General features: G+C 38.3%; 1 protein-coding gene across 2 annotated transcripts in view; it reads right to left on the reverse strand.

Annotated features, from left to right (window-relative positions):
• Nucleotides 1-14,918, reverse strand: part of MRPS27 (mitochondrial ribosomal protein S27) — a 43,761-nt gene that overhangs the window by 19,688 nt on the left and 9,155 nt on the right. For both annotated transcript variants that reach the window (XM_048290668.1, XM_048290667.1), the window contains exon 4: nucleotides 14,353-14,411. In XM_048290668.1, coding sequence (XP_048146625.1) covers nucleotides 14,353-14,411 — 59 coding nt within the window. The remainder of the gene's footprint in view (nucleotides 1-14,352; nucleotides 14,412-14,918) is intronic.

Consider the following 14,918-nt stretch of genomic DNA (forward strand, 5'->3'; position numbering starts at 1 on the left):
GTGAAAGCCGACTTGCAATTTCTAGTTGCTGTTATCACCTTTTTACCCTGTTCACTTTGCCAAATGATCGCCCACTAAAGACTGCCAGAAAGTCAGTTTCCAGCAGAAAAGCAGCTCCCACTGGCTGTATTTCGGAAGTAAGTTTAAAATCTTTTGTGTACCAAAAAGTACTTACATCATGGACTTTCTACAACCACAGATAACTATAATTTTACGTCATATGAGGGACTAAATTGCTTCAAAGCTCATTATGTGTTTAATTTTTTAAAAATAAATTACAACAGATGTTTTAGAAAACCTCATCTCTTAGCTATAAACTACTGCAGAGATGTCACAGTGAAGCTTGCTTTCCAGCAACCATTAACCAAGCTGCACAGAGATGTAGCACCAAGGGCTTTCCATACAAAACAGTGGCTCTGAGTTCTATGATAGTTCAAAGAGTGTCAGAGGGAACTGCATCACACATTAAGGTGTTTCTGCCTTTTAGCACTAAGCTTAAACTATGATAGAACACCCCTTTCACATTATATTAAACAGGCATACTTCAGGCATATACATAAAAACTGCTCTATCAAGAAGAGCAAATAAGGACTTCCTTTTTTTATGGCAGGAAAAACCCTCAGCCTTTGACATTGCTATTACTGTATTTGCAAACAGCAACTTTTTAATAATGCCCAATATTCAGCGTAAATTTAACCTGGGCCAAAATTAACGTAGTTTTGTTAGAGATCTAATTCAGTGACAGCTGCAGTCCACACTGTAAACATGTTGCATTTTCCATTTATTTGACTCAAATTCTTTATGGTTCACAAAATAGCTCCCAGAAGTACATCACACATTAGCTTCAAACTACTGTAACATTACACCCACTGACATAACCCTTGACACTTTTCAGTTTGATCACAGTTGAACTTGCACAGATCATAAACAATGTACTTCTACCTTGAGTATCTCAAAGGCTGCAATACAGAAGTGTACAAGCCAAACTGTTTATTCTGCAGAGTTACTCAGTTTCATACCACATGCGACCAGAGCAAAAAAGAGATGCTGGGAAGACAGTGCTTCAGGAATACAAATATTGAATGGATCTTAGTAACCAACTTAAGCAAAAGAAGAGCCAAACTATGCATTTGCTGCCAAACACTTCACAAACTGGATTTGCACAGTTCAGGTTTCACCTTTTCAGATTTGCTGCCACAGGCACACAGTTCAAGTTAGCCTTATTTTGACCTAATACCTGTGCTCTTTCCATTCTTCACTGCTACAGTCCAATGTCCTTGTGTATTGCTCTCCTTCTGCACCCCATGAGTGAAGGGGAGGCAAAGCTACCTAAGCTGTCAAGTTAAACAAGTAAGGTTTTTATATTAAATGTAAACACCTACAAAGAGGACAAAACCCCTGATACCTGTAGTTTCAGCCACAGCCACTGTCAAAAAGGCAAGCATTTCAAAAAGGTTGACCATTGGCGCACAGGCAGATCTTGGCTACCAGGCAGTTTATTTTTCATGTCATGTCTCAATGAGCAATGCTTATTGGTATTTCTTTTTTCTTCCAGCCATGCATTTTCCTAATAAAAATACTTCTAGCAATGAGTAACAAAAAATGCTCAAGTCCTTTAGAGATTTTTAACTGTTCCCTAACCACAGTACTTCTGAGGCATCTCGTTAGCATATCTCTTAGTGTATCTAACTTCTGAGACTAGTGAGACAAAAATGTCCTTTACCGCACTGCATACGTCAATCCCAAGAAACAGCAAGTAAATCAAGGATAAACATGGCAAACCTGACTCAAGCATTTTGTAAGGCAGTTTGAAATTTGTGGGCTCTTACCAGCTATATGATTGTTTTACTCTTAATTCTTTTTGGAAAAAGACTGTGCCGTCAGATCTGTTATTTAAAGAGAGAGACAGCAGGTACCTCTCTTTAAGTACTGCATGTACTGTAGGACAAATGTTCCCTTGTGTAGGTAGCTACAAGCTGCACAGTAAAATGAGGTCGTGCTACCCAAAAGAGGCAGAGGATTTCATAATGCAAAAAGGTTTCTTTGTAGTTTCTCCCCTTTTGAGACAGGAACACATCTAAGACTGCTATTTATAAATTTAGGGGTCACAGCACCAAGCCTGCCAGAGTCCAATAAGCATTCAGACAATGCTCTCAGGCACATGGTGTGATTCTTGGAGAGTCCTGTGCAGAGCCAGGAGTAGGGCTCGAAGAGTCTGATTGATCCCTTCCAACTCAGCATATTCCATGATAACTCACTAATGCTTTGGGTTCTGCTAATGATTGGTCCACAATGCAAGGCCAGGATGACCTGCTACTTTGCCCTGTTACAGTGGCCTACTCAGACCTTGTATTCAGACTCCAAACTGACATTTACAAGCACCAGTTCTCCAAGGCATGGTATAGAGCCCTTAGACATGTCATTTTACCCACTGCACAGGAGAACAGAGCAGACAGAAGAGCAGGAGAAACACTACAACTGTGTGCATTTATGTACTGCATGCATTTCAGTCTGGCTTTATTTCTCCAATGAATCACAACTTTCAAAACAACACAATAGTATCTTATGTAAAATGAACCTGCTGCTTCATGACTTAATCTGGGCAAGGAAAACTGCAAAAGTAAGTGATCACTGCAGGACAGTAACTTCAATGAAGAGAAAAAAAGAAATCCTTTTGCTGGTAAAGTGGACTGTACTGCTTCTGCTGCACATGCTCTGCTTTCATGCTCTTACAGTAGCTGCTGTACCTTGTCCACCCCCAGTCAGAGACACAGCCAGTCTGGTTTGTCAACTTTGGCGCAGGCAGTGTAGACAAGGGGGAGGGAGATGGTGTCCATTTTACACCCAGCTGTCTGCTGCCAGAGGCCATCTATTTAGCTTGTAGCTCAATTTAGTTCAGCTCTGCTCAATCCCTAGTGGAACTCTGAAGAAAGGAGTATTTTTCCCCTTTTAAAAATGAAAACAGTAGTTACAGAGGAGAGATCAGAATTAAATAAATGACAACGTAAAGAGGATTATCACAAAGTTGACTTTAGAGACTAAAGGCAGCTTTATATCCACACCAATTCTTGAAAAAAATATATTAGTCATAAAGGGGGAAATCTGCTTGCAAATCGAGTTGCCAAAATCTGTATGCTTTCAGCCTGGCAAGTTCTAGACTGAAGGGAGTGGGGTTATGGGGAAAATAACCAAAATCCCTGTTCACTTTTCAGCAAGAGAAAGGAACGTTCATTGTGTCTACATTTACAGCTGAGCAAACAGGCATTTCTATCAGCTGCTCTCTTGTATATCCCTCTTCAATTTTAACAACAAACCCAAGAAAGCATTCTTTGTTGCTGCTTAAATGCTCCCTAAACTAGATCCTGGGTCTAATCCTCACCTGGTCCAAAACACACAAGCTTCCAGGGACCTGCCTCAATCAGCTGAGGACCTGGCACAACACACAGGCACATGATCATTAATTAGATGAAAGTTGGGAGGCAAGGACAACCCCAGCACCTTTCTAGGATATGCAGTCTCACATCCCACAGAGACACATGAGTGGTAAAGGCGGAAACCAACTGCCGAAAGCAACCACAGTGTTATTTCTGAAATTACCAACTCCACATTTAATTGAGTCCCTCAGGCTTTAAAACTGATGTAGCAAAGGGGAGACAGAGGCAGCCGAAAAGCCTGGAGACATTCTCCTTCAGGGACAGAGGCACGTCAGGATTTTAGGAAATAGGTAAGTGGATATAATCAGCTGACAAGAGTGGCTTGGACTTCTATCTAAGCTTTTCCCAAACCCATACCATTCTTCCACCCCACAATGCCCTCCACAAAAAACCCCAAAGAAAGGTACGGAATGGATTATTCAGGGATTAGTCAACCTAATTAGGAACCAAGGATTTACCAAGTAAATGTCAGAAACAGACATAACAGGGACTATGGCAGAAGGAGCAGTTGCAGGTAGCTGAGCAGAGTGCTTGGTACACAGAAGCACAGAAAATCCAACTGGACTCATTCCCGCAGACAATACAGACATTTTATCTGGAGCATGCAGCTTTAAAAATAGCTCACTATTAAAGCAGCATTTAAACAACAAAAAAAACCCCCAGCCAACCAAGCAAACAACCGACCAAGCAAACAACATAGCAACCAACCAACGAAAAACTAAGCACCCCGAATGACCGGTTTGGTTTGGTTTTTTTGTTTTTTTCATTTTGCTACGTAGCACCTTATATTCAGAAATTTGTGCCTTAATTTCCCTTTTCTGGAAAGAGTAATAACCACAGAAATCACCCCAGGAAAATGCTACACCATGATCTTTGCTTATCTACTGATTCAATATTCCTCTATTCAATTACAGCAAAGCATTGTTTTGTGGGTCCATCTGCAATCAAGTTTCTGCCCTTAGGGAGAACACTCTTCCACAGGCACGAATGTATATACAGAAATAAGCAGATATACAAGCTGAATAAATGTACCTACTTATTTTCATTTTTCTTCTGCACTCTAATATTTTTGGACATTTCTGAAGACGGAATTATTTAGGAAAAAAATGGAACCATTGGAATAGAGCTTTTACTATTAACTTTTCAAATTTCTTTATTACTGGGGCAAAAAGGAATGTACAGCCTGTTGGATATAATCAGGTAATTTTCTAAATTTCTTGATAACTGAATCTTGACGTAACATTTTCAGTCCTACAGAAGTATAAACATCAATTTTTTTCTAAATAAAAAGGCAGCTACTTGAAAATTAACATGCCAAATCTTTTAGAAACTAAAGAAAGATGCATGCTAATGTAAATCTACCTCCTCTCCGTCATAATACTTTTGCTTTGGTTATAAAACCATTTTGTCTAAAATGGAGTATAACAGAACAAATTAAGATCAGATCTATAACTGTGGTGCATTACTCCATCTCTTAACATGGTTATCTTAAATGTTCTTTCCATTTCCAAAGGCTTTCACCTTCTGGAATTTGTATCACACCTGCTAACTGTTACTACATACTGTGCAGCAACATGCATCAAAACCAAAGATATTCTCAGAGTGCAATAGATTAGACTGGATCCACTCTACTGGATCATGTTACTAAGCTGAACATCTTCACTGTTACCAACAAAGCATGGAACACTTTTCTTCATTACTACGAAGTACAGTAAGATGGTGTAGTCCATTTTTTATGCGCTTGATCAGACCATGTTCATCTTAGAAGCCTGTGAAATAAACCAAGATTTAAGGTAACAATGATTTAAAATCATACGGACTTTTCATTACATATAGTAAAACTAAGGGATGTCCTCACTGAAATAGTGCATAAGCCTTGTATTTCATATGTCGGCTGAGGTACAACAGGAAAACATATTTTAATGCCTTTGTCCTTCTCTCCATCAGTCTACCCTACAAACTAGCACATGACTTGCCATTATTCAACCATACTGGCAGTTTTCTTAGTAAGTGTGATGTAGAATAGGAATTCTCAGGCAGTGGAATGTTAGAGATGCTTTGGTCCCAGCCCTGGTTCCATGCAACCTGCAAGAGCATACACTATTTGCATTAAGAAAACCAAAAATACCATGAAACTGCTTGTATAAGTCTTACTAGCACTCACATTAGTCTCCTGGCAAAATTTTTCTTCAAACATTGTAAAGAAAAAAAAAAAAAAAGAAAAACAGATAGACATCCCTTTCCATGTTAAACTACCATGTGATATGTCCTGGACTGTTTCAAAACATTTCACATTCTTAGTGGATGTCCAGTCCCACTTTCTTACAAGCCTTCCTTTAGTTACAAGTAAGAGAAAACAATTATAAGAAAAAATACAAAGTAAATCCTGGTAAGTGGATCAACTCTACAGCATGTACATTTAACCCAAGATGTATTTTCAACATAACAGCTGTGGCAAGCTATGCAACTCCTATTTCCCAGATTGAGGACATGTGAAACCCGACACTATTTACTGCGTATCTTTACTCTCCAGCTCCTAACTTAATTTTTTCCATAATAAACTTAACACAATACAGGCTCTCAATACTCATCCTGTTCTTAAAATCCATTCTCAATAAAACTCTTGTTCTCATCCGCAGCTGCTTGCAGAGTCCATTTAAGCCAGAAACACTCTGATTCATCCCTTGGAAAACCACCTTTATTGGCAACAAAATAACAATCTCAACTTACCTCAAAAACTACTTTTATTCTTTCTTTTACTACTGATTACAGTAAAAGAATCTTGATCACTGACATTCCTAAAGCCTGGTCTGGAAGCCTTTTGACTTAGTACGTAGCCCCCTCTTTGTGACATTTAAATTGTTCAGCATTTTGAGTAGGCTGGTTGCAGTAGGACAAAAACTTGAATCTCCCAAAGTATAGGATAAATGCTCTCCCATTTTTAGCCTATTTTATTATTTCGTATGTGCTGTGTAATAATAGATGAAGTTAAAATGGCCTAGTATTTTCATTTGAATGCCTACCCCACAACCCAGTGCTACTCAGCACTACGATTCTGTAAACTAGAGCTAAAAAAAAAAATCAACAGAATTCCTATTTGAAAAAAATAAACCAGCTCACAAGCCCCACAAATAAAAATCTCTATTAGATGTATTCGTTTCCCCAAGAAACATATACTGTGCCACTAGCTTTACAAGCAGGATAACACAAACTAGAGAAGGCTACTAGCTAAGCAACAGAAAACAGAATTTTTAATAACTGTTGCCGCTTTTACAGCTGCAAACATAATACACTCTTCCCTCTTCTTTGTTATGTTTAGTTTAGCTCAATAATGAGTAATATGTGACTCAAAACATCAGGAATGCATGCTTACCACATCTAAAATAAAACAGGAATAAAAACTAGCACCTACAACTAAAAAATCCTGACATATTGAGAATCTGCAATTTCACCAAATAAAAACAAGATTTCCTTGTATTGTTAAATTTTAAATACAAAATATGTTCTAAACACTTTCCATGCTGTATTTAATATCATGAATGTTTACACACTCATTAAAATGTGAACATTTGCAGAAAAGTAATACTTTAATTTAAGGTTCTTTCTCAAAGGTGGCTGTCCACACCAGGAAAAATACCACTCTGGTAAACATTTCTCTTTTTTTTTAGAATAAAATCAGATATATAAAATAAACCTGTAAAGAAATACCTGTTAACCTTGAAACTATCTACACAAGAGTGTCTCTTTGCTCAGTAAGAAAATGGTTCCAAATTGAGTACAATCCTTCCAAAGAAATGAAACTGCTTTGAAGAACTTGTTTTCTGCTGCCAGAAAACACCAATAAGGCTTTCTTTAGAAAGTAATCTAAATTATAAACAAGAAACATTATTAAAATATTTTATTTGAATTAAAGTTTCTTGCTTGCCGATCTAAACTGAGATCAACAATTCAAATAATTCTAATTCTGATCAGCCTACCTGCAAAAAGACAGCTCTGGTCTACAGCATGTCAAGATTATTCCATAAAAAGTTGATAGTAACAAGTAGTTCATAGTTATTTTTTCTACTGTATTTATTTTGATTCAAAAAGGAAATACATACTTGCACCACACAAAAGAATGATTTAGGTGGATGGATACAATAATCACAAAGTTAACAGTTCCTAAGGAAAGGTCCGTGGTAGCCCTCGTTATGTTTGTAGGCCTAATAAATGGGCAGCTGGTGGCTGCCACTATCAACATAACTGAAAGAGGAAAGATTGCTGTACTGTTTAACACTATTCGGGAAAGCTAAAAGACAGGGAGCTCAACAGAAACATTAACTTCATATACTTTTTCTTCTATTTACATGGGATTGGAGACAGCTCAGGGGCTGTAGTGGAAGCTGAAATTCCTTGCAGAGGAAGCCAGATGGAGTTAATTCTCCAGTATATCTTTACAATTATTAGTTGCATTAGTCATTAACTAAAGCTAGCAAAGCAGCAGATCTTTGCTTGTACTTGTTTTAAATTCCAAAACTTGTAAAAGGTTTTAGTCTGTCCAGGTCATTTGTATTCATACGAACAGCTCACTCTCTACATTTTTGGCTGCATTTAACCTCTGTCTGGACTTTCAGTATTTCTAAAACATAATGCAAGATCTGCCTCCAGACAGGCTGTTTGCTGATGCAGGGGTTTACTGTACAACTTCTAGAATGCCACCGGATATAGCAAAATTGACCTTTAAGGATAAGTATGGGTCAAACTCAGATAAAATTGCCCTTTCTCCTTCAATATACGAGTTCAACAGTTGAGATCTGGTCACATTGTACTTCAGACTATTTCCAGTAGAAGCTACTAGACAGAAAGCTTTGAGCTGCTGGCAAGAAAGATGCTGGGTGAAAAATAGGGAAGTCCTGCTAATATTCTTTTCCTCCAAGAATTGTAATGAAAGCCTGTCTTCCAATACTAAATGAAAAATGTATCCATATGGTGGACGAAGTGACTTCTGTCAATTTCTGAATCTGACTGGCTTTGTCTTTCTATTGACATTGAAATATTGTGGAGGAAAAGGAGAGATTACCCCCAACACTGATATTGCGTTCTGTTTGTAGAAGAATCCTTTTTTTCCTCGTTTTAAATACGAAGTTTTAAAATCCAAATGCTTACCCTTCTAGTGTCAGCAACACACAAAAAAAAAAAAAAATTAGTGTTGATGGAAAGCCTTCCAACTTTTTGTGCTTTTATATGCAGTGCCTAGAAAGTTCTTGTCCAGTTTCTGCCAAGTTTACAGAAAAGTGTATTCAAAAGGACAGATGAACGATGAAAAGCAGATGACTGAAAAGGCATGTATTACAGGGAAAGATCTTTCTGAACCCTCTTCAGTGTGCTATCTTTATTGATCGTTCTCCTGCACTTCACAGCATGTTACGCTGAGCACACTGAAATCTGATGCGGTTACAGGAAAAGGTTTGCTGAAATTCGGCTCTGAGTTCTGAAACATAGCTACTAATTGTTTTTTCCAAAGATTCCGACAGTTCAGACTGTGACAAACCAGACAGACGACGACAACAAAGAAACTGTGAAAGATGACAGGGAGAGTAAGAACATGTGCCCCTCAGTGCAGAAATGAGTGAATGCTGGAGCCAGGAGCACAGTGCAGTCTGTACAGCCAGAACACTTATATCTGACAGCACTGGCTTGGATAGTTACCAATATTTCTTCACATAAAGCAGCATCGCACACTGGCAACCATAGTGGAACAGCACTAAACACTAGTATTTCTGTCATTCACATGAAAATAAGTAAATATTCCAATGAGGTAAATCTCTCTGGTGTTTCTCTTCCTTGTGCCTGCCTACCTGCTGAAGAACTGCCCAAATCTTTTGCAAATGAACTTATTTTAGAACACTCCACCTAGAGGGGCATCCAAACTGGTAAAACATACCATTTGGCCTACAAGGTGTATTTTTCCCTACAGACGCTTCCACCACTTCTCAGTATCATTTCAAAATATAACTGCAGCATTACTTGAATAGCAGGCAGATACTTCTGACTCATTTATTTTTATACCTTTTTATTAACCCAAATATTTCTCTAGAGGCATTGAAAACCAAGACCTGATCAGTTAATGAAATCTATTTCACCTACAGTCTTAAGAGAATGAGAACATCTCAAAGGAAGAATTAAATATGTTACAGGACTGTGTCTACATCTCTTTTATTTGTGCTGGAACAGGTATTATGTCATTATGTACTGTAGATTTATGTACAGAAACAAAGAGAATGAATGCCATGTAAATATCATTCAGGAATACACTTTTTTTGGTCCATTGTGATAATTTATTATAAACAATACTTTAGAGTAACAACATTTTTAGAACTGCTTGACTGGTATGAAAGCAAAACTTCTGCACCCACAGAACAGACATGCATAGAAGAGTGCAGGTGAAACTTATTTTGCATGTAATGTTGCCTTAAGCAGTGATACACAGGTATTACTAGGAAAAAGCACAATTTCATATGTACAGAGATCACAGTCCCAAAATGATTTAAAGGCTGAAATCAGGCCTCAAAACTGTAACTTACTACCATCCAACCTAAACAATTCTATGATTCTATAAAAGACATTACATTTAAGAATAATTTCTAATCATTTGCTATTGTCCCATTTTGTGATTACAATCAAGCATGGACCCCAGGTAATAAATCCTGAAGTCTGCAGAAACAGGTCTGTTTTCAAAAAAACCAATTACCAATCACAGGAAGGTAATAAAAAGATTTAGGCAGATTGTGCAAGAATTTGCAGAGCACATGCACATATAAACACATTCTGCAGACAGCGTGCATACTTTTTTCTACATGGTGGGTCATGGGTTTAATGCAATTAAAAATTCTCTTGAGGAATCTCAACATAAAAACTTCACCAATTCTTTTCACACACATTGAAAAATCTTTGTTGGCATAAAACCTACATACAAAATCAGCAGTTACCTCATCACAAAACCTCTCTTCATTATGCTAATGTTTCAATCAAATGAAAAACACCCTGATGTGTGAAATAGTGACATCTCAGTGAGACAGGACAAAGTAAGGCGAACTGCAGATCTTTGATCTGGCTGAAAGTGCTCTGCATTCTGATGAGAATTTTTGTTGGGATCCTAGGAGATGAAAGGATTTTTTTAAAGTCTGACAGTTAACAGAGGGGGGGAGTTATTCAGAGAAGAACAAAAAGAGGAGCACTGAAAGCAGATGACATCATGCCTCAAACTGGCCTTTACCATCCTACTGACATGTTCCACAATGTAGCATAGCAGTTTCCACACAGCTATTCTTGAGAGCTCAAGATCCTCTGTGGAGGCAGTATGGCTGGAAATCCACTGCTTCAAATGGATAGAAAATAGAAACAGGTCTAAATATAATACACATATCTTATTTTGGCTTCGTAAATGCATTATGCTAATGCTCCAGAATACACTTTTTGAAAATATGTTCTGTGCCTCACATAATAGAAGAAAAGTCTCCAGTCTACGAAGCTAACAATTACAAGTTCTGTCACTCCCGTCTTCAAGAAAACCCCACACCGCAAGCATGGAAGTGCCATTACTTCCCTCTGATTCTTCCCACAGGTAGTTTGCCTTTTGTATCAGGAACATCTTCCAATCGTGTAGGGGCCTTGGAACTGTTTACCCTTCACCTCAGATTGCCAGAGGCACCAAACACTGGGGAGAGATATCAAGTTCCCCTCTCTATTATTCTACAAGCAGCTATGGGAAAAACCAAAGGACTCTGGGAGCATTCTGATTATTTATGTTCAAGCAAATGCACATACAGTCAACTTACCAGGCCACATACATGACACTTGTTTGCAATGCATTTGTATACCTCAGAAGACGTAAAACATAAAAAACAGACATGAAACCGGTTTTACTTTGATACTGCCTTTCTCCTGTTTAGAAGTTTATTCTTAAATAAAAAGAAAAATTGTGCTTGGAACCTTCTCGCTAAGGCAGAAAAAGAGATTTCTCATCCTTGTCAAAGCTTCGCTGCTTAACTTTCCCTCTCTACCCCCCTCATCTATGTTTCATGGTGTAGCCATTTACACAGGACACTTCTCAGTGTCAAACATCCTCCCAGCTGCAAAGACCTATCTTTATAAAAATGTCTTTCATTTAACCTCCAGCCTAAGCGCAAAATGTAAAGACCAACTAAAGGGTCTTGCAAATACCCACCAGATCTCCTATATCCTGAAGCCAGAACATTTATTTTCACTTGACAGAGAAAATGCTATTATTATTAGGATTTTTACATTAATTACAGACCTCTCTACGCTGTTTCACTACCTGCATACACATCCATTTTGAGAATAGTTTCATGGATCAATGCTGGAATGAAGTCTCCTTGAAAATTGATGTTAACATCACCAAAAGACTAACCATTTTGCAACACCAAAACAAAGCAGCATTACAGGGACACACAGAAGAAAAATTCCAGCCAGAGCATGTCTGACGGGCCATGTAACAAGCCAATACTTTTCTATTTTCTCCATACAGACTACTAAAATCTGTATCAATGGCAAATGATTATATTTAATATGCACCTAACTATACTCTCACTAGACACAGGAAAATTTTATCTTAGGAAAATAGTAAATAACCATAATTGTTTTTGAATTGTAACTCTCTCCATTAGAATGTGTACTTAAAGATAGAAATCCTGTATTTTTACCTGATGTACTAACCAGGCACAGATTAAGACTAAGAAGGATATTTTTACATGTTAAGAGATTCCCACAATATTCTCTCCCTCTTACTATGGACCATTTTTTATGCTTCTAATTTTTTGTCACTCTTTCTGAACTTCTTTTTTCAAGAAGAAAGAATCTGTAAGATACATTACAGACACCTCACTATCTGGATTTTATCTGTACCATTTTGAGACTTAGCAATTAAAACTACCACACTTTCCTTTGCATGTCAGGGAAGTCAAAGGTCTCTTGGAATCCCTGACCCTAGAGTGCCTGACTCCATCAGAGAGGACCTAAGTATATGTGGCATAATATAATGCATTCAAGAATGTCACTAAAAGGTACTAGAGGGCTTGCATTAAACTGGCTTTACCTTCTCCTGCTTCCATGTCTGCTGCTGCAGGATGGAGAACTGATTTCTGATCACAGATTCTGATATGACTAATGAAATCTTGGTCAAAAGGAATGAAAACTCCACTAACCTCCTCTCTGTAAAAGATTCTTCTTCCTACTTTTATTCTTAAACTACAGGATACTGCTAGTATTAACCAGCTGGGTTTCTACTGTTTCCATCTTGAAGTTCCGAGGTTCAGATACTGTCCCAACAGTACCACAGAATCAGGGACATCAGAAGTCTAACGCAGTCACGTACTTAAAACTGTGCATATACATAAACCAGCTATCCAGAAAACACCGTAACTAAAAAAACCCGATCATTATTATTTACAAATAACAACCTGACATTATTTGTAAGGATGCTCTCTCATGTGCTTTGACAGGATGCGTTACTTTCTCCTTCACAAAACTTAGTTCTCCAAACATGTCTGCAACCACCATAAAAGAACTAATTTATTCTAGTGATCAGCAAGAATTGCTACCCTCTTAAAGTCAATATTAAGAGGTATTGACACGAAGCAAGCAAGCATTCAACCTGACACTACCAGAAAAGGTACCCTGTACACTTCAATCAACACAAAAATAGTCACTGAAAACCCTAACAACCCATGCATAAAGTGAACTATACAGCTTATCTGGGAAACACAGAAGTACTAAGGGGATAATGTATTTCATTCAGCCTTGACTTGTGTCTTGGGGTGACTTTGTGATGTGTATCCCATATCGCTGCCCTATGCCCAGAAGTTAATTCTTGTGCCTTTCCATGCCTCTAAGCTGAGCCTGAGAGGGAGAAGGAAAAACTGAGCAAAACTTCTTCAAAGCAGTTTTCAGCTTGTTCAAGGTCACACAGAGATGGCAACTCTTTTTTTCCCAGCTGCGGCAGCGGGGCGAGGAAGCACCCGGCTTGCTGCTCCCGGGTCAGTTTTTGGCCAGTTGTTCAGTTTCTTTTTCTCCGGAGAGAGACTGAGAGTTGAAGTTTTTTTTCCGCCCTGGAATTCCAGATTTTTTTCCCTTTTCTGCTGGACTGCTCCAACTTCAGAGCACATCTGGAGGACTTTCCATTGGGCACAGAGGGCCTGGCCCTGGGCCAAGCCCCAGCTCCAAGGAGACCAAAGGGAGGACTCAAACGCTTTCCCAGGCTTTTTTCTCCACAGCAAAATTTTATTATTTAGCATTATTTTCCTTTTCCCGTGTAGTTGTTAAATAAATAGTTTTTATCTCCTTCACTTTCCTTCGAGGAAAATTTATTTTTCCCGAACCTGGTGGGGGAGGGGGGGTGACCTGCCTTCTCTCAGAGGTTGTATTTCTAAATTTGCCCAAACCAGCACAACTTGATCATTACCACAAGATGACCATTTTCATTTTTTGGTGTTCTAAGGCAAAAAGCTTCCTAGAGTCCTCCACTTAAGACACGTCAATATCATATAGCCAATCTAGATAAATATAGACTCAGAGAACAAAAAAGAGTTTCAGAAGGAAAAACTGTGAAAAACATGATTCCTTGTAATTTCAGCATCTCTAATGTAAACCACAGCTGGAGGTTGCATTAGCTGCTAGTTCAGTATCGCAGATTAACGTGCATGACAGGAGACATGCCAGAGGTCCAGAGAAGGGCAGCCATAGCCATGGAGAGGTTGCCAAGAAAGCCCTTGGCTGTGAGGTGCAAGACAAGTAGATGTGCATATTTTGCAAGACAGAAATCAAAGCCAAGAAGCTGGAAACGGTCAGTCTGCAAAGGACAAGACTTCATGGTATTTACTTGTACAACTCAAAGTTCATGCTGGGGAGAAAAGATGCTTACTTGTAAAGGTAGTATTCGGCTTGATCCACTTCTTCTCGTGAAGAAATGTTGTCAACAAACTGATTAAAAAATAAGAAATAAAAGCTTAAAAGGGGAGCACTCACACAAAGCATATTAGAACAAAGCGCAATAACAAGACACGTTTGTTTGGCATATTTAGCTGTCTGACAGTACTGGAATTCTTCACATCTTTGCTTGCTCCTAACTCTGGTTTCTTCTAGACTGCTAAAACTCAAACCTTTTTAAACTGAGACAACTCCCTTCCTTAATTCTGAAAAACTTTATGCACCTTGAAGGCCATCTGATGATTAAATACCTACAGCCCTGTAATTCTGCTGTTCCTCCAAATCTTTTGCTCTTTAATCACACCCTTTATTTTAAGCGTACATTCAGATCCTTACATTTTTGCCAGAATTTTGAGTGAGTCTTGACATGCCTCATTTCTTTTTCCAAAAAATATTCTTTTCCCTATAGTTTGCCAGTTGTGCCTATTCATACTACATATTCTGAAGCATAGGGACAGCAACATTTTGTATTTCACTATACTTATAAATAATGGTAAGAAA

This window comes from Corvus hawaiiensis, chromosome Z (genome assembly GCF_020740725.1).
Source record: "Corvus hawaiiensis isolate bCorHaw1 chromosome Z, bCorHaw1.pri.cur, whole genome shotgun sequence".
NCBI classification, from domain to species: domain Eukaryota; kingdom Metazoa; phylum Chordata; class Aves; order Passeriformes; family Corvidae; genus Corvus; species Corvus hawaiiensis.